Source organism: Macaca nemestrina, chromosome 17, assembly GCF_043159975.1.
Source record: "Macaca nemestrina isolate mMacNem1 chromosome 17, mMacNem.hap1, whole genome shotgun sequence".
In the NCBI taxonomy this organism is placed as follows: Eukaryota; Metazoa; Chordata; class Mammalia; order Primates; family Cercopithecidae; genus Macaca; species Macaca nemestrina.
The window spans coordinates 85509942-85524311 of NC_092141.1; the positions used below are offsets into that span (position 1 = coordinate 85509942).

At 57.8% G+C, this 14370-nt stretch overlaps 1 protein-coding gene across 4 annotated transcripts in view; it reads right to left on the minus strand.

Annotated features, from left to right (window-relative positions):
- Positions 1–571: 571 nt before the first annotated feature.
- LOC105469203 (rhomboid 5 homolog 2) overlaps positions 572–14370 on the minus strand; it is a 52102-nt gene continuing 38303 nt past the window's right edge. For all 4 annotated transcript variants that reach the window (XM_011719956.3, XM_011719953.3, XM_011719959.3 and 1 more), the window contains exons 3-19: positions 11399–11569; positions 9818–9939; positions 9168–9363; positions 8858–9061; positions 7710–7838; positions 7219–7337; positions 6893–7087; positions 4736–4847; positions 4431–4505; positions 4069–4230; positions 3715–3824; positions 3521–3584; positions 3327–3421; positions 2931–3006; positions 2684–2784; positions 2365–2518; positions 572–1746 (exon numbers count right to left, since the gene is read on the minus strand). In XM_011719956.3, the coding sequence (XP_011718258.2) occupies positions 1327–1746; positions 2365–2518; positions 2684–2784; positions 2931–3006; positions 3327–3421; positions 3521–3584; positions 3715–3824; positions 4069–4230; positions 4431–4505; positions 4736–4847; positions 6893–7087; positions 7219–7337; positions 7710–7838; positions 8858–9061; positions 9168–9363; positions 9818–9939; positions 11399–11548 (2484 nt within the window). In that variant the 5' untranslated portion in view covers positions 11549–11569 and the 3' untranslated portion in view covers positions 572–1326. The remainder of the gene's footprint in view (positions 1747–2364; positions 2519–2683; positions 2785–2930; positions 3007–3326; positions 3422–3520; positions 3585–3714; positions 3825–4068; positions 4231–4430; positions 4506–4735; positions 4848–6892; positions 7088–7218; positions 7338–7709; positions 7839–8857; positions 9062–9167; positions 9364–9817; positions 9940–11398; positions 11570–14370) is intronic.

Below are 14370 nucleotides of genomic sequence, written 5' to 3' on the forward strand. Positions count from 1 at the left end.
GGGGGGTCCTTATTCTCCCCAGCCTCGTGGATGCCCTTTCTCACTCTTAGCCACTGGAATGGGGGATAGTGGGGAGCAGATGGGGCAGAGGCGGGAGGCCTGTGCTGCGGAGGCAGCTTGGGGCAGGGAAGCTGGTGCAGGGCCCTCTGCCCATGGTAATCAAGTGGTCACACCCTGTGCCGCTCCTCAGTGTGGTGGGTGAGGCACCGGTACAGGGAGTGGACTCGTCCCCAGGTGGGGTAACAGGACAAGTTCTCCTCAGCGCCATCCCCATCAGGGCAGGCCACCCTGGGCCCAGGCAGCCCCCTCCCTGCCCTGGAGCCAAGGCAGAGCAGGTGGGAGTGGGAACCCCAGGGGCCTAAGGATTCAACCCAGCCGTCCCAAGTGGACCCCTGGGGTCTCCACGTGACCCCAGTCTGCTTTCTGGCCCAACTAAATCCCCAAGATGCTCCACAGGTTTTCTGCTGTCCACTGGGCCAAACCGCTGTCTCTGAGCTGCTGATGGCTGACCCCTCACCCCCAAATCTTAGTTTCATGCGACCTGAGGTCTCCGTTGAAGACAATACTGCCATAAAGAATATTATTTAATCCATGAGACATCATCCGTACAAAGTTAGCGTTACTTTTAAAAATGAAGACCATGATATAAACTGGTAAAAAATGGGCCTGATGTGCCTCGAGTACCCCCCTGGGAGCAGGCCCTAGGGTGGCTCCGCCCAGTCTCATTCTACCTGAGGTCTGCTTGTGTCTCCTCGCTTGTTCTCTGCCCCCAGACCATGGCCAAAGCCTTTCCCACATTGTCCCATCTGAGAGCCTTGTGGATCTCCCTTCCCCGCCAGCTCCCCGCCAGCTCACAGGGCAGAGGAAGGAGGAGAAACAGGAAGGGGCATGGTGGGCACTCAGCGCTTGGGGCAACTGAGGGCACAGCCACGTCCCCAGCGAGGGCACACTCCAGTAGTAGTGGGGGAGAAGGCACCAGCAGAGACAGCGCTGAGGACCCTGGGAAGAAAAGGACCCGGCCCCAGGAGGTGGTCCCAGCGGGGAACAGGATGTTAGGACCTGGAACCCAAGGCTCAGAGAGGCAGGTGCCTTGGGTGTGCCCGAGCTTAGGCCAGGATCACACAGGCCTCACGCCCCCGAAAAATCCCACCTTAATCAACCATCTCATGTGAAGTCAGCCTCGCCTGGCAGGGCAGGACCCGGTTCCAGAGCCCGGGCCCTGTCTTGGGTCTCTGGTTCTCTGGCACGCAGGGCGCTCTGCAGAGGGCAGCCCTCGCAGGCAGACCCTGTGCCAGCAGTGCTGAGGGGCAGCGTGTGGCCCAGCGGTCAGTGCAGCACCTGGTCCAGCTCGTACTTCTCACAGAAGCGGCTGGTGAAGGGGAAGCAAGTGAGGTGCTCGATCCAGGGCCAGTTAATGGGGTAGATGTACAGCCAGAGCACGAGGGCGGCAAAAAGGCCAGCGAAGGCCAGCAGCGACACCAGGATGAGTGCCCGCTTGCGGTACTTGTCGCTGGTCCCAAAGGTGATGTAGGGCAGGAAGGCGAAGGCCAGCAGCAGGCCACTGAGGAAGCCGAAGATGTGGGCAATGTTGTCGATCCAGGGCAGGAGGCCACAGATGAACAGGAAGAGCACAATGGCCGAGAGGTTGAGGAAGGCCTTCCAGGGCCTCTCCAGCAGCGGCCAGCTCTGGAAGAGCTCCACAAAGAGGCAGGCGAGGAGGCCGAACTGTGAGCCGGCCGGGCCCACCTGGGGTGGGGCAGGGGAGACGCGGCTTCAGGCATCAGGTGGGCGGCCTGGGCCGGGCCTGCACCCTGGGTCACCCCATCCATCAGCTCCTCCCTGGCAGGCAAGGCTGAGCGGCAGGGGGTCAGCTGGAGCTGCTGGACCAAAGCTGGGCCTGCTCCACCCATTCTTTCAGCAAACACTGAGTGCCTACTGTGTACATGCCTGGTGTGGGTCCACAGGAGTAAGCAAGACAGACAAGCCTGTTCCAGGCCGCACATGGTGGGGAGAGGACGGACACTGAACAAGCTAGATCAGTCAGGTGGAACTGATCAGACTGCTGACGGCACACGAGGCCATTTCCTACCGCTCGACCTAGATACCTGGCATACTGTCGGGCAGTGGGCACGGTTATGAAGAAAAATGAGGTGGCAGAGGGACAGGGTGACTCAAGAGCATCACTCTTCCCTCTTGCTGGGATTAAGAGACCAGCCAGTAAGCCCCCAGCTTAGCTGTCCATCCTCTGTGGAGCCCAGCACAGGAGGGGCCCCGTGTCCCTCTGGCAGATCCCAGGTGGGTGGAACAGAAGCAGCAGGGCTGGCCCCCTGTGTGCAGAAGGGGTCCCGTCCTCCACATCCTTACCTCTGCCCGGTATGGGAGGAAGATGGCGCTGGCGAGGTTGCCTGTGATGCCGCTGAGGATGAAGATGATGGCGATACGGTGCCAGCCGGCCAGCTTCTCCAGGTCCCTCAGGATGGTCATTTGAAAGACCACAGACACGAGGCAGTGCACCACGCTGGGGGAGGGACACACCAGGCAGCGGCCTTCAGCCAGGCACTTCAGGAGCAGTAAGCTTCGGTGGGTTGGGCCGGCCATGCCCTGGCCCAGGAACCTTTCCCCAGGGGTCTCGCTGGGCAGCCATCACAGGGGTCGGGTTCGGGGGCAGTGAGGAACCTCTTACCCAGCGTGTAGGAAAAGAGACAGCCAGAGCCTGTAGAACTGATCTGGGACCTCAGGATTGAGGAAGGGCAGCAGCCCACACACCTTGTCCAAGCAGTGCACCTGGGGGTGGGCGTACAGTGCTCAGCGCCCCAGAAGCAGGCTGAGTCTGAGGCCCCGACATGGGAGGGAGTGTGTGAGCCCCAGCCCTAGCAGGCTTCCATGTCCATCGTTCTCTTCTCCACTACCCCAGGCCTGCCTCGCCTCACCTGGGAGCAGAGCGTTGCTTCTTCATGGAAATAGCCGTGCATGAATTCACAGTATTCCCGGGTGGTGATCTCACAGCTGGGGTGGGGTGGTGAGGCAAGAGGGGACATCAGGGCGCCGAATAACCGCTGCCCACCTTGCCCAGAACCCAGCACCTGGCTACAGCAGGCATCGCTGGCAGGAAGGGGGATGCCCCTTCCAGAGCCTTCCACTCTGGAGCAAGCTCCCTTCCTCCAGCTCACACCATGGGTAGCCCCAGAGCAGGGGAGGGAAGGACAGCCATCGGAGGGCATCAGCCCAGCGGTTGTAGGTGGTGACGGTGGAAGAGCAGAGGGCCTACAGGAAGCCGCAGCTCAGGGGGCGGTGGGATGGCTGAGGCCAGGTCCCAGGTCGCTCACCTGCCCTTGGTGCCAATGCAGCAGGGGCGGCCCTTGATCTCGCAGTCCATGTGCAGGAAGCCTGTGTGATTACTCCTGGCCTGCTCTGTGCAGATCTGCCAGGAGGGGCACCGGCAGGGGGGTGGGCTGTGCAGCAGGCAGGTCCCCCGTCCCTGACCTTCCCGGACCACTCCCCGCCAGGGACACTCACTCACCGGCCACTTAGTGATGTCATCGGGCCAGATGTGGGCACCGCTGGAGGCTGGCTCCTCGCAGGTCCTGGAGACAGGGTTCAGATTGGGCTGTGGCACACCCAGCCTGCCACATCCACCTACTCACCTCCCTGTGGGTGGCTCAGATGGCTTGGCTATGCCTGACCCTCAGGCCCAGCAGAGGCTCCAGGCCCTACCTGGGGTCCTGGTGGCAGACAGCTCCCGAAGTCCGCTTCTGGCCCAGATCAGACTTGTCCATGGTGGGCCCAGTGTCATCCTGCCACTTGACAAAAGTGGCCAAAGTCTCCTGGAGGGCGGAAGAGGACTGGTCGGTCATGCCAGGGCCAGGTCACCTCCACTGGAGTGGGCAAGGACAGAGGCTTTTCCCATCTCCCCAGGGCTCAGTCTCATCTGGGGGGGTCTGGGAAGGATGGGGCGGGAATGAGGGAACGTGGTCACTGCCCTTGAAAGGCCCGTCCACCAGGCCAGGGCAAGTGGAGTTAGTCTGGGACCAGGGTCTGGCAGGGGAGGGAGGGAGGGCCTGCCCCCACCGAGCAGTCCTTCCGCTGGGTCTGGATGCAGCCCGAGTGGTCGTTCTGGACGCAGCAGCCCGAGTCCCGCTCCAGGTCTCGCTCCCGCAGCACCAGCTGCTCGATCTGCCGGTCCTTCCGGATGCAAGGCGAGAACTTGGCCCCCAGGTGGATCAGGTCAATCTGGGGAAGGGAAAGGGAGGGGAAGGAGAGAGTGAGTTTGAGCCCCAGACCTGGAAAGGGTCCATCACTCCACCTCTGCCCCGCAGAGTCTCCCCTTGATGAGGGGCCTGCATGTAGGTGAGGAGCCCACCTGCCCAGCTGGGGGTGACAGGGCACAGGGACTCCTGGCTCAGATGATGTCCCCCAGCCTGGGCCCTCACCGAGCTGGGGCCGATCCAGAAGTTCTCCTGCTGGATGTACTTCACGCTCTCGTACACACCTTTGTTCCGCAGCACCTGTCACGGAGGTAGTGCAGAGGAAGCCTCAGAACAGTGTGAGCCCTGGGCATGGGGGGCTGCGGCAGCTGTCCCCAGGGAAGAGCCTCCAGGAAGGGGCCAGGCTATGGCGAGCCTGAGCACCGCCCTGCTGGGGCCAGATTGTTGCGGTGGGAGGGATTAGGTACCTACGATGCTGAGGCCTCCTGGGGGAGGCTGGGATCCCCAGCATGGAGCCCGACCCGACTCACCAGCTGGGTGGTGACATGCTGGGCAAAGCCCACGGGTGCGATGCCATACGTGCAAATCACCAGCAGCGTGATGATGACATGGACGAAGGTCAGCCAGTAGGTGAAGTAGGGCCTGTGCAGAGAGGCCTCAGGTCAGCCGAGCCGAGCTCCTATTCCAACCCCCAGTCCCAGCCACGGGGCCACCCTGGCCCAGTCGCATGGCTCACCTGGGCTCCCTGCTCTGCCCTGTCAACTCATCTGAAACCAGAGCAACTTTTAAGATGAGCCTCCAAGCATCTCTCTCCTGGCTTAAAACCCTTTGATAGCTTTCCACTGGCCTTGAGACAAATTCCAAAATCACCCCCTCTTGCTGGCTGCAAAGCTTTGCCTGCCCGACCACCTCGCTGGTCTCTTTGCCTGCATTTCCTGGGAGGCACTTTGCCCTTGCAGCCCCGGGGCCTTTCCACAGGACACCAGTTTGTCCTGACCACGCCCCCTCCCTACCAGCTGTTCACTCTCCCTCTCTGTCCTCCTCCAGGACACCCACCACACCTTTCATTGCTTGTTATTTTATATACATATAGCTAGATAGATAAATAGATAGATAGATAGAGAGATAGATAGACAGAAAGAGAGAGAGAGAGAGAAAGACGGAGTCTCCCTCTGTCACCCAGGCTGGAGTGCAGTGGCATGATCTCGGCTCACTGCAAGCTCCGCCTCCTGGGTTCAAGCGATTCTCCTGCCTCAGCCTCCCGAGTAGCTGGGATTACAGGCTCCCACCATACCCAGCTAACTTTTTTTTGTCTTTTTAGTAGAGACTGGGTTTCACTGTGTTGGCCAGGTTGGTCTCGAACTCTTGACCTCCGCAGATGATAGGCCCACCTAGGCCTCCCAAAGTGCTGGGATTACAGGTGTGAGCCACCGTGCCTGGCCATTGCTTGTTTTCTTTTTCTTTTTTTTTTTTTTTTTGAGACGGAGTCTCGCTCTGTTGCCCAGGCTGGAGTGCAGTGGCGTGATCTCGGCTCACTGCAAGCTCTGCCTCCCGGGTTCCCGCCATTCTCCTGCCTCAGCCTCCCGAGTAGCTGGGACTACAGGCGCCGCCACCTCGCCCGGCTAGTTTTTTGTATTTTTTCGTAGAGACGGGGTTTCACTGTGTTAGCCAGGATGGTCTCGATCTCTTGACCTCATGATCCACCCATCTCGGCCTCCCAAAGTGCTGGGATTACAGGCTTGAGCCACCGCGCCTGGCCCTTGTTTTCTTTTTCTTTCTTTCTCTTTTTTTTTTTGAGACGGAATTTCGCTCTTATTGCCCAAGCTGGAGTACAATGGTACGATCTCAGCTCAGCTCACTGCAACCTCTGCCTCCCGGGTTCAAGTGATTTTCCTGCCTCAAGCCTGAGTAGCTGGGATTATAGGCACCTGCCACCACGCCCACCTAATTTTTTGTGTTTTTAGTATTTGCCAGGCTGGTCTTGAACTCCTGACCTCAGGTGATCCACCCACCTCGGTCTCCCAAAGTGCTGGGATTATAGGCGTGAGCCACCGCCCCCTGCCTGCTTGTTATTTTCTAATTTGGGCCCAGTGTTTATTGGGCTGCTGCAGATCAGATGCCCTGTTCTTCCTCAAGGGCTCTGCACAGCCTCTCCCAGAGTCCCCTCCCTCCCAGCCCCAGCTTCTTCTTTTAAAGTAGAAGTAGGGTCTCACTATGTTGCCCAGGTTGGTCTCAACCTCCTAGGCTCAAGCAATCCTCCTGACTCAGCCTCCCAAAGTGCTAATAATTACAAGTGTGAGCCATGGCGCCCAGCCCCGGCCCCAGCTTCTAACTGGCCTCTGACTCACCCTGCCCTCCCCACTGCACCCTCTGGGGGCTCCATTTCAGGGCCTGCAGGCAGTGACACTCAATGAACATTTGTTGACTGACTGCTGTTAGGGAGCAAGGCTGAGGACACAGGCTCAGAAAGCATGGGGTGGAGGAGAAGCAGCAAACACTCCAGGCCCTTCCCAGGTCATGTGCACAACCCTTAGGACAGGGTGCGCCTTTGAGCTTGTCGCTACACTCCTGACCCGCAGGAGGTACTCATGAAACACCTGCTGAATGAGTAAGGGAGCGCTTTAGGAGGGCCCAGAGGAATCTGGAAGCTTCCAGGCCCTCCTGTAGACTCCAGGGCGCCGCCTCACCGGTGGCTGTCGAAGCTCTCCAGCTGCCGCTGTACGGTGCTGCTGATGCTGCGGCGGTAGCTGCGGTTCAGCCAGTTGCCCACCACGCCCAGGCCGTAGTGCCGCTTCTTCCGATCAAAGGCAAAGTGCTTCACCTTGGAGGCGATGCGCTTGCCGCGCCGGGGCCCAGGGACTGGGGCTCGGCCACACTCCTTCCTGGTGGGGATGGTGGCTTTCAGCCTGATACCCCCACCAAAACACTCCCAGACCCCACCAGGGCAGCTCAGAAGGGGCTTGGGGGCCAGGCTGGTGGCTGGCCTGGAGGAGGGACTCTGTCCAGCACTCACAGAGGGATTTGCACCCCATCGGGGGAGACAGGGGAGGCTGAGCGTGGGATCCCTCGGAAGTAGCTGGCAGAGAGTGGGGGGGACTCAAAGACATCATCGGGCATGGAGCTCATTTCTTCCTGGGGTGGGGGACATGAAAATACAGTGTAAGGAGTCTGTCCCACACACAGCCTCCCAGCACCTCAATTCAAGGGCAGGACACAGCTGAACCGACAGGCTCTTCACAATGAAGCAGGAAGCCACATGCCCGTCGGCCCCAGTGGTGACTTTCCCGGGTGGCACTGTGCCCCACCGCAGGTCTTCGCCCTACCCAAGAGAAAGACGGGGGCCCAGCAGCTTCACACAGGACCATGCCACATCCCACCAGTGGGCCTCTGGGTCGCTCAGGGGTTCCTGAACATGATCAAGGCCAAAGTCACCTCACCCAGCTCCCAGGCCACCCCACCCCACCCCACCGCTGCTGTCCCTGAGGGCCCACACCCCATGCTTGCCTTACTAAAAAACGAGGAGTCAAACGTGTCTGCCCCATCGACCGCATCCTCCTCCAGGAAGCTCGGGAAGGCAAAGCTGCGCTTAATCACCCGGCACTGCTGTCCGGTGGCATCCAGCACCGAGCGCCCCTGTGCACGGGCAGAAGCACAGCCATCAGGACCAGAGCCTGGCCACCTGGGCCCCCAGCCCCAACACCGAAGGAATCATCAAGCCCATCCGCCTGCAGGCAGCGCCTTGGGAGGAGGGATACTGCCCAAAGCATGGAGGTTCTGCAAGCTAAACGGGCAAGAGGAGCTCCTGAGACTGGAATGCCAGGAAATGAGGCACCAGCTTCTGCTGGCACACCACTCTTGGCACAGTTTGGAGTCACCTTTCCCTTGGTCCCTGCTGCCCCTCTGCCTTGGGCTGCTGGTACCCTAACACTCAAAGCAACCCACATTCTATACCCTCACTCCCGAGGCTCAGGCCATGTCTCCTTGTCCTGTTTCTTGGCATGGAATACCAGGCCCCTGCCCACCTTTCTGACCCCATCTCCTGCCACAGCTCCCATAACCACGCCTCACTAAAACCGCATCAAACCGCCTGCTGCTCCCTCAAAACACTGCACTTCCTCTGGGCTCCTGGCCCTTGCACAGGCCATTCCCTCTGCTGAGAATTCTGTTCCCCTCCTTCCCTAGTGAACATCTCTTTGTTTTTTTCTGGGCTTAACTCAGTGTCTTCCCTGATACCAGCCGCTCTCCCAAACTGACCACCCTGAATGGTGACCCTCTCACCCTGGGTTGCGAGCTCAGCCAGGATGGCGATGGCTCTGCACCCGGTGCCCAGCACATAACAGGGACTCGGAAAACCCGGGTGGGTGAGGAGCGAGTGCATATCTCCCTTCCCACCTCCCCAGCTTAAGAGTCAGCACAGAGACCAGGTTCCAAAATGTGGCAGGGGGTCACACAAGATTTAAGACAGAAGGATGGACGCCTGGGTGCTGGGCTTCAGGGTCCCTCTTTGCCCAGGGATCCCAGCACATCCACTGTCCTTGGCACCGAAGGCAGATACCCAGGTGAGCTTTAGGGGATGCTACTATGAGGAGTGGAAGGGAGGGGCAAGGGAGGGAGGCTGGGCAGAGGTGGGGGCCCTGCAGGGAGCCCTGTACCTTGAGGAGGGCAGCAGCAGCTTGAAAGCTCATGTGGGCCACAGACATTCTCTTGCGGCGCGGCAGGTGGGAGTAGCCAGAGCGAACGCTGGTGAAGGAGGTGAGGGACAGGACTCCGGGGGTCAGTGGCGGGTGCGGGGCGTGGGGCCTGTCCATCTCCTCTGGGTGGCGGAAGGCCCGGCCCCGGGCCAGCGGATCCACAATCTGGAAGGGAGCGGGGTGGTGAGCGGATCCACAATCTAGAAGGGAGCGGGGTGGTGAGCAGAGCCACTAGGGTCCCCACCCCTGCCCCCTTTCCCATGGATCCCACCTTGGGCATCTTGCAGGGCTTTGGGGACTCAGTGCCTTGGAAAGATGGTGCCTCCTGGCTGGGGAGCTCCAGGTCACGCTGGCACGAGGCCTTCAGGCGGCCGTAGCGCACGCTGCAGTGGTGCAGGCTACGGCGCTGCCACTGCTGCCGCTGCCCCTCCCAGTCGCCACTGACTCCAAACCACTGGGCTGCGCCCCTGCGGAAGCAGACAAGGGACAGGTGGGCATGTGCCTGTCTGAGCCTGTGCATGTGAGTGTGCAGAAGGGGTGATGGCACGTGTGTGCCCGCATGCCTGCAGGGAGGTGGGGGTGCATCTGCCTGTGAGGCCCCTGGCTGGAGCCCAGTGACCAGAAGAGCAGAAGCAGGGGATGAGTGGAGCATGAGGAGCCAGGCTAGGGCCCCAGGCACCTCCACACTGATCCACCCAGCTCCTCGAAGCCTCTCAGCCTCCACACCGTGACATTCCACAAGGCACATACCCACTTCCCCATCTATACCATGATATTAGGTCGCAGGGAGACATTGCTCATTAATGCCCGCCTCCTCCTTCCAGAGAGGGGACGCAGGGACCGGGCCCAATAACGTCCAGGCACCAAGAATCCATAGGTCACTGGGTGGGGGGTGCTGGGCTTGGGTGTAGGGGGGCTCACTTGCGGATGCTCTGGGACAGCGAGGCCTGGCGGCGGAAGCCGGGGCGCTTCTCTGAGCTCTCCTGCCATCGGCTGCGTGGCTCCTGGAGGCTGACGCTCTTCAAGTAGGCTGGGTTCTTCCTCTTGGGGAGGAAGGAGGGAGGGCAGGTGGTGGTGTGTGCAGCCCAGGTCCTGGGCTGGCTTTTCTTTAGCCTCCCATTCTGAAAACCCTGAGAACACACCTCAACCCCGATTTATGCCCCAATCTGCTTTCATTTGGAAATATATATAAATGTATGTGTGTGTGTGTGTGTGTGTGTGTGTATTTTTTTTTTTTTGAGATGGAGTCTTGCTCTATTGTCCAGGCTGGAGTGCAGTGGTGTGATCTCGACTCACTGCAACCTCCGCCTCTCAGGTTCAAGCGATTCTTCTGCCTCCTGAGTAGCTGGGACTACAGGCATGTGCCACCACACCCGGCTAATTTTTGTATTTTTAGTAGACACAGGGTTTCACCATGTTGGCCAGGTTGGTCTCGAACTTCTGACTTCAAGTGATCCGCCTGCCTCAGCCTCCCAAAGTGCTGGGATTACAGGCATGAGCCACCATGCCCGGACTATATATATATTTTTTTGGGACAGAGTCTTGCTCTGTTGCCCAGGTTGGAGGGCAGTGGCACCATCATAGCTCACTGGAGCCTCGACCTCCCAGGCTCAAGCAAGCCTTCTACTTCAGTGTCCTAACTAGCTGGGATTACAGGCATGTGCCACCACACCCAGCTCTTTTTGTTTTTTTTTTTTTTTTTTTTTTTTTTTTTTTGCAGAGACAGGGTCTTGCTGTGTTGCCTAGTCTGGTCTTGAGCTCCTGGGCGCAAGTGATCTGGCTGCCTCAGCCTCCCCAAGTGATGAGATTACAGGCACGAGGCGACCGCACCCAGCCTCATTCTGAATTTAAAATCGCCATTGTCTAACGTTTCTCCATCAATCCCACCAAGTGTTTTCCCAACTCCTCATCCAGTCCCTCCCCTCCTGCCTGCTGCTGTGTCTTCTGCAGAGCTCTCGGGTGAGTGGGGGGCGTTAACATCGCTTCCCTTTATACTCCAGGCTGTGCAGGAAGCCCACGCTGCTACAAGCCTGTTTTCAATGAGCTCTTTATGGGGCACTAGACCAGACTGTCGGAAACACTGATTCGTTTTCGTCCTCTCACAGGAAGTGGGCACTGCCTAGGCGGGCTGCTGATGCCAGGGAGACACTGTCCCCTGCTTACCCATGGCAAAGAAAGCCCCCAGCCCTCAGAAGAGAGACCAAGAGTCCAGGCCTAGGGGGTGAAATGAAAACAGCCAGGGCCCCAGGGTTACCAGCAAGCCCTTTCTTGGCCTTCCTATGTGCCTCTGACCATGGTGAGAGTGAGCCCGGTTCCTGGCCTTACTCCCTGTGATATTTCGGGCCCAGGAAGGAGGGGGTGGGGCCCGAGTCAAGGGCTGCACAGGCAGCAGCTATGGCTCAGGAAGGAGCCCCTCTGGGAAGTGAAACTGTCCAGAAGGTGTCACATGGGCACATCTGTTGCCTGTGGCAGGACAGTGAGCCCCCAGGCCAGCCCCCTTACCTCAGGCAGCATGCTGTCCTGCTCGCCAGGGGCCTGGTTCTCTTTCTCGGGTGGCGGGATGGTGATGGAGAGGTTGGGTGGCTTCCGGCTCTGCAGGCGGCTGCTGGACACAGAGGACACGCTCCCGCCATTCTTGTCAGCAGAGGCCATTGTGGGCAGGCGGTGGGAGGGCTGGAATGGAGACCGAGAGAGCAGCGGTGGGTGGTGGAAGGGGTGGCGGGGTGTCAGGACCCTGACGCCAGGGCACGCAGCGCAGACCGAGAACCAACCTGCCTAAAGTTGGCTCAAACATCTCTGCGGGGCCAGGCGTGGTGGCTCACGCCTGTGATCCCAACTACTCGGAAGGCTGGGGCAGAAGGGCTTGAACCCAGGAGGCAGAAGTTGCAGTGAGCTGAGATCGTGCCACTGCACTCCAGCCTGGCAACAGAGCAAGACTCTGAAAACAACACACACATACACACACACACACACACACACACACACACACACACACACACACACAAAAAAAAAAAAAAAAAAAAAAAAACAAAAACAAACATCCCTGGGGACTAAACCCAGCCTGAACCAGGCTGAACCTCATGCCCAGTGGTTGGAGTGAAGTCTATTTCTGAACATCATTTGCATCCCGGACCATATGGGTCTGGGAGGTCCTCAACTTACTACTTCATTCAATTTCTGATCTCTCCGCTCCAGGCAAGAAACAAAGCCTGAAAAGAACACAAAGATGCAGGCCAGGGACGGTGGCTCACGCCTGCAATACTAGCACTTTGGGAGGCCGAGGTGGGCCAAGAGATGAGAAACCTACCATACTGGTCCCTGTCCCCCAAGGTCACCCAGTTTATTTTTCTTGTCTTTTTTTCTGTAGAGGTGGGGTCTCTCCATGTTAGCCAGGCTGGTCGGGAACTCCTGGGCTTAAGCCATCTGCCTGCCTCAGCCTCCCAAGTGCTGGGATTACAGGTACAAGCTCACTGTGCCCAGCCCCAGTTCAGTTTTCAAAGAGAACTAAAACTGGCTGGGCGCGTGGCTCCTGCCTGTAATCCTAGCACTTTGGGAGGCCGAGGCAGGTAGATCACCTCAGGTCAGGAGTTTGAGACCAGCCTGGTCAATGTGGTAAAACCACGTCTCTACTAAAAATACAAAATTAGCTAGGAGTGGTGGCACATGCCTATAATCCCCAGCTACTTGGGAGGCTGAGGCATGAGAATTGCTTGAACCCAGGAGGCAGAGGTTGCAGTAAGCCAAGATCATGCCACTGCGCTCCAGCCTGGGCGACAGAGCTAGACAATGTCTCAAAAAAAAAAAAAAAAAAGATAACTAAAACTGCCACCTGTCTGGCACTTTTTCCCCCATAGTGAGAACATTGTTTAACAATAAAAGTGGCATATGCTCATTGAAAAAAAAAAAAATCACACAGCCGGGTGCAGTGGCTCACACCTATAATTCCAACACTTTGGGAGGCTGAGGTGGATGGATCACTTGAGGCCAAGAGTTCGAGACTAGCCTGGCCAACAGAGTGAATCTCCATCTCTACCAAAATACAAAAATCAGCCAGGCATAGTGCCTCATGCCTGTAGTTCCAACTACTCGGGAGGCTGAGGCAGGAGAATCGCCTGAACATGAGAGGCAGGGATTGCTGTGAGCCAAGGTCATAGCACTGCATTCTAGCCTGGGCGACAGAGTAAGACTCCGTCTCAAAGAAAAAAAAAATTCAGCTGGGCACACTAGCTCACGCCTGTAATCCCAACACTTTGGGAGGCTGAGGCGGGCAGATCACGAGGTCAGGAGTTCGAGACCAGCCTGGCCAACACGGTAAAACCCCTTCTCTACTAAAAACACAAAAAATTAGCCGGGCGTGGTGGTGGGCGCCTGTACTCCCAGCTACTTGGGAGGCTGAGGCAGGAGAATTGCTTGAACGCGGGAGGCGGAGGTTGCAGTGAGCCAAGATTGTGCCATTGCACTCCAGGCTGGGTGACAGTGAGAGACTCCATCTCAACAAAAAGAAAAAAAAATTCAGTATTCTATAAAGCAGCACATGAGCACGTGACCCACCTTTCCCTCTACCCTCTGGAAGGCCTCTCTGGGCCTGGAAACTACATACTTCAAAATTTTACACATACTCGTAACTTTTTTTTTTGTTTTTTGAGACAGGATCTCACTCTGTTGCCCAGGCTGGAGTGCAGTGGTGTGATCTTGGCTCATTGCACCCTCCGCCTCCCAGGTTCAAGCAATTCTCCCGCCTCAGCATCCCAAGTAGCTGGGGTTACAGGTGTAAGCCACCATGCCCTGCCCACACTCTATCATTTTATCTGCATTGTAGACAAATTTTTCTGTTAACACATACAGATACACCTTTTTTTTTTTTTTTTAAGATGGGGTCTCACTCTGTCACCCAGGTTGGAGTGTAGTGGCGTGATCTCGGCTCACCGCAACCTCCGCCTCCCAGGTTCAAGTGATTCTCCTGCCTCCGCCTCCTGAGTAGCTGGGATTACAGGCATGGGCCACCATGCCCGGCTAACTTTGTATTTTTAGTAGAGATGGGGTTTCTCCATGTTGGTCAGGCTGGTCTTGAACTCCTGACCTCAGGTGATCCACCTGTCTCGGCCTCCCAAAGTGCTGGGATTACAGGTGTGAACCACCATGCCTGGCCCTAGGCCTCTGTCTTTTTTGATGAATACAAAGATTTCATAGAGTGGAATGCACCAAGATTTACTTAAGTCCGGATTGCTGGTTATTTAGGATGTTTCCAGAATTTGAGACATGGGTCTGATGTTGCAACTAACACCCTTGCATACACCACATGTGCTTGTTTTAGTATTACAAGATCAAGTTCTGGAAGGAGAATGGCTGGATTGAAGGGTAAGCGCACACCGAATTTCAGAGCTCTTGCCCAGTACTCCATCTGGGGCTTTCCTGTGCATATGCCGCCAGTCCCCAATTCCCCTCTGACTCCACCAGAATTAACACCTCTGCCT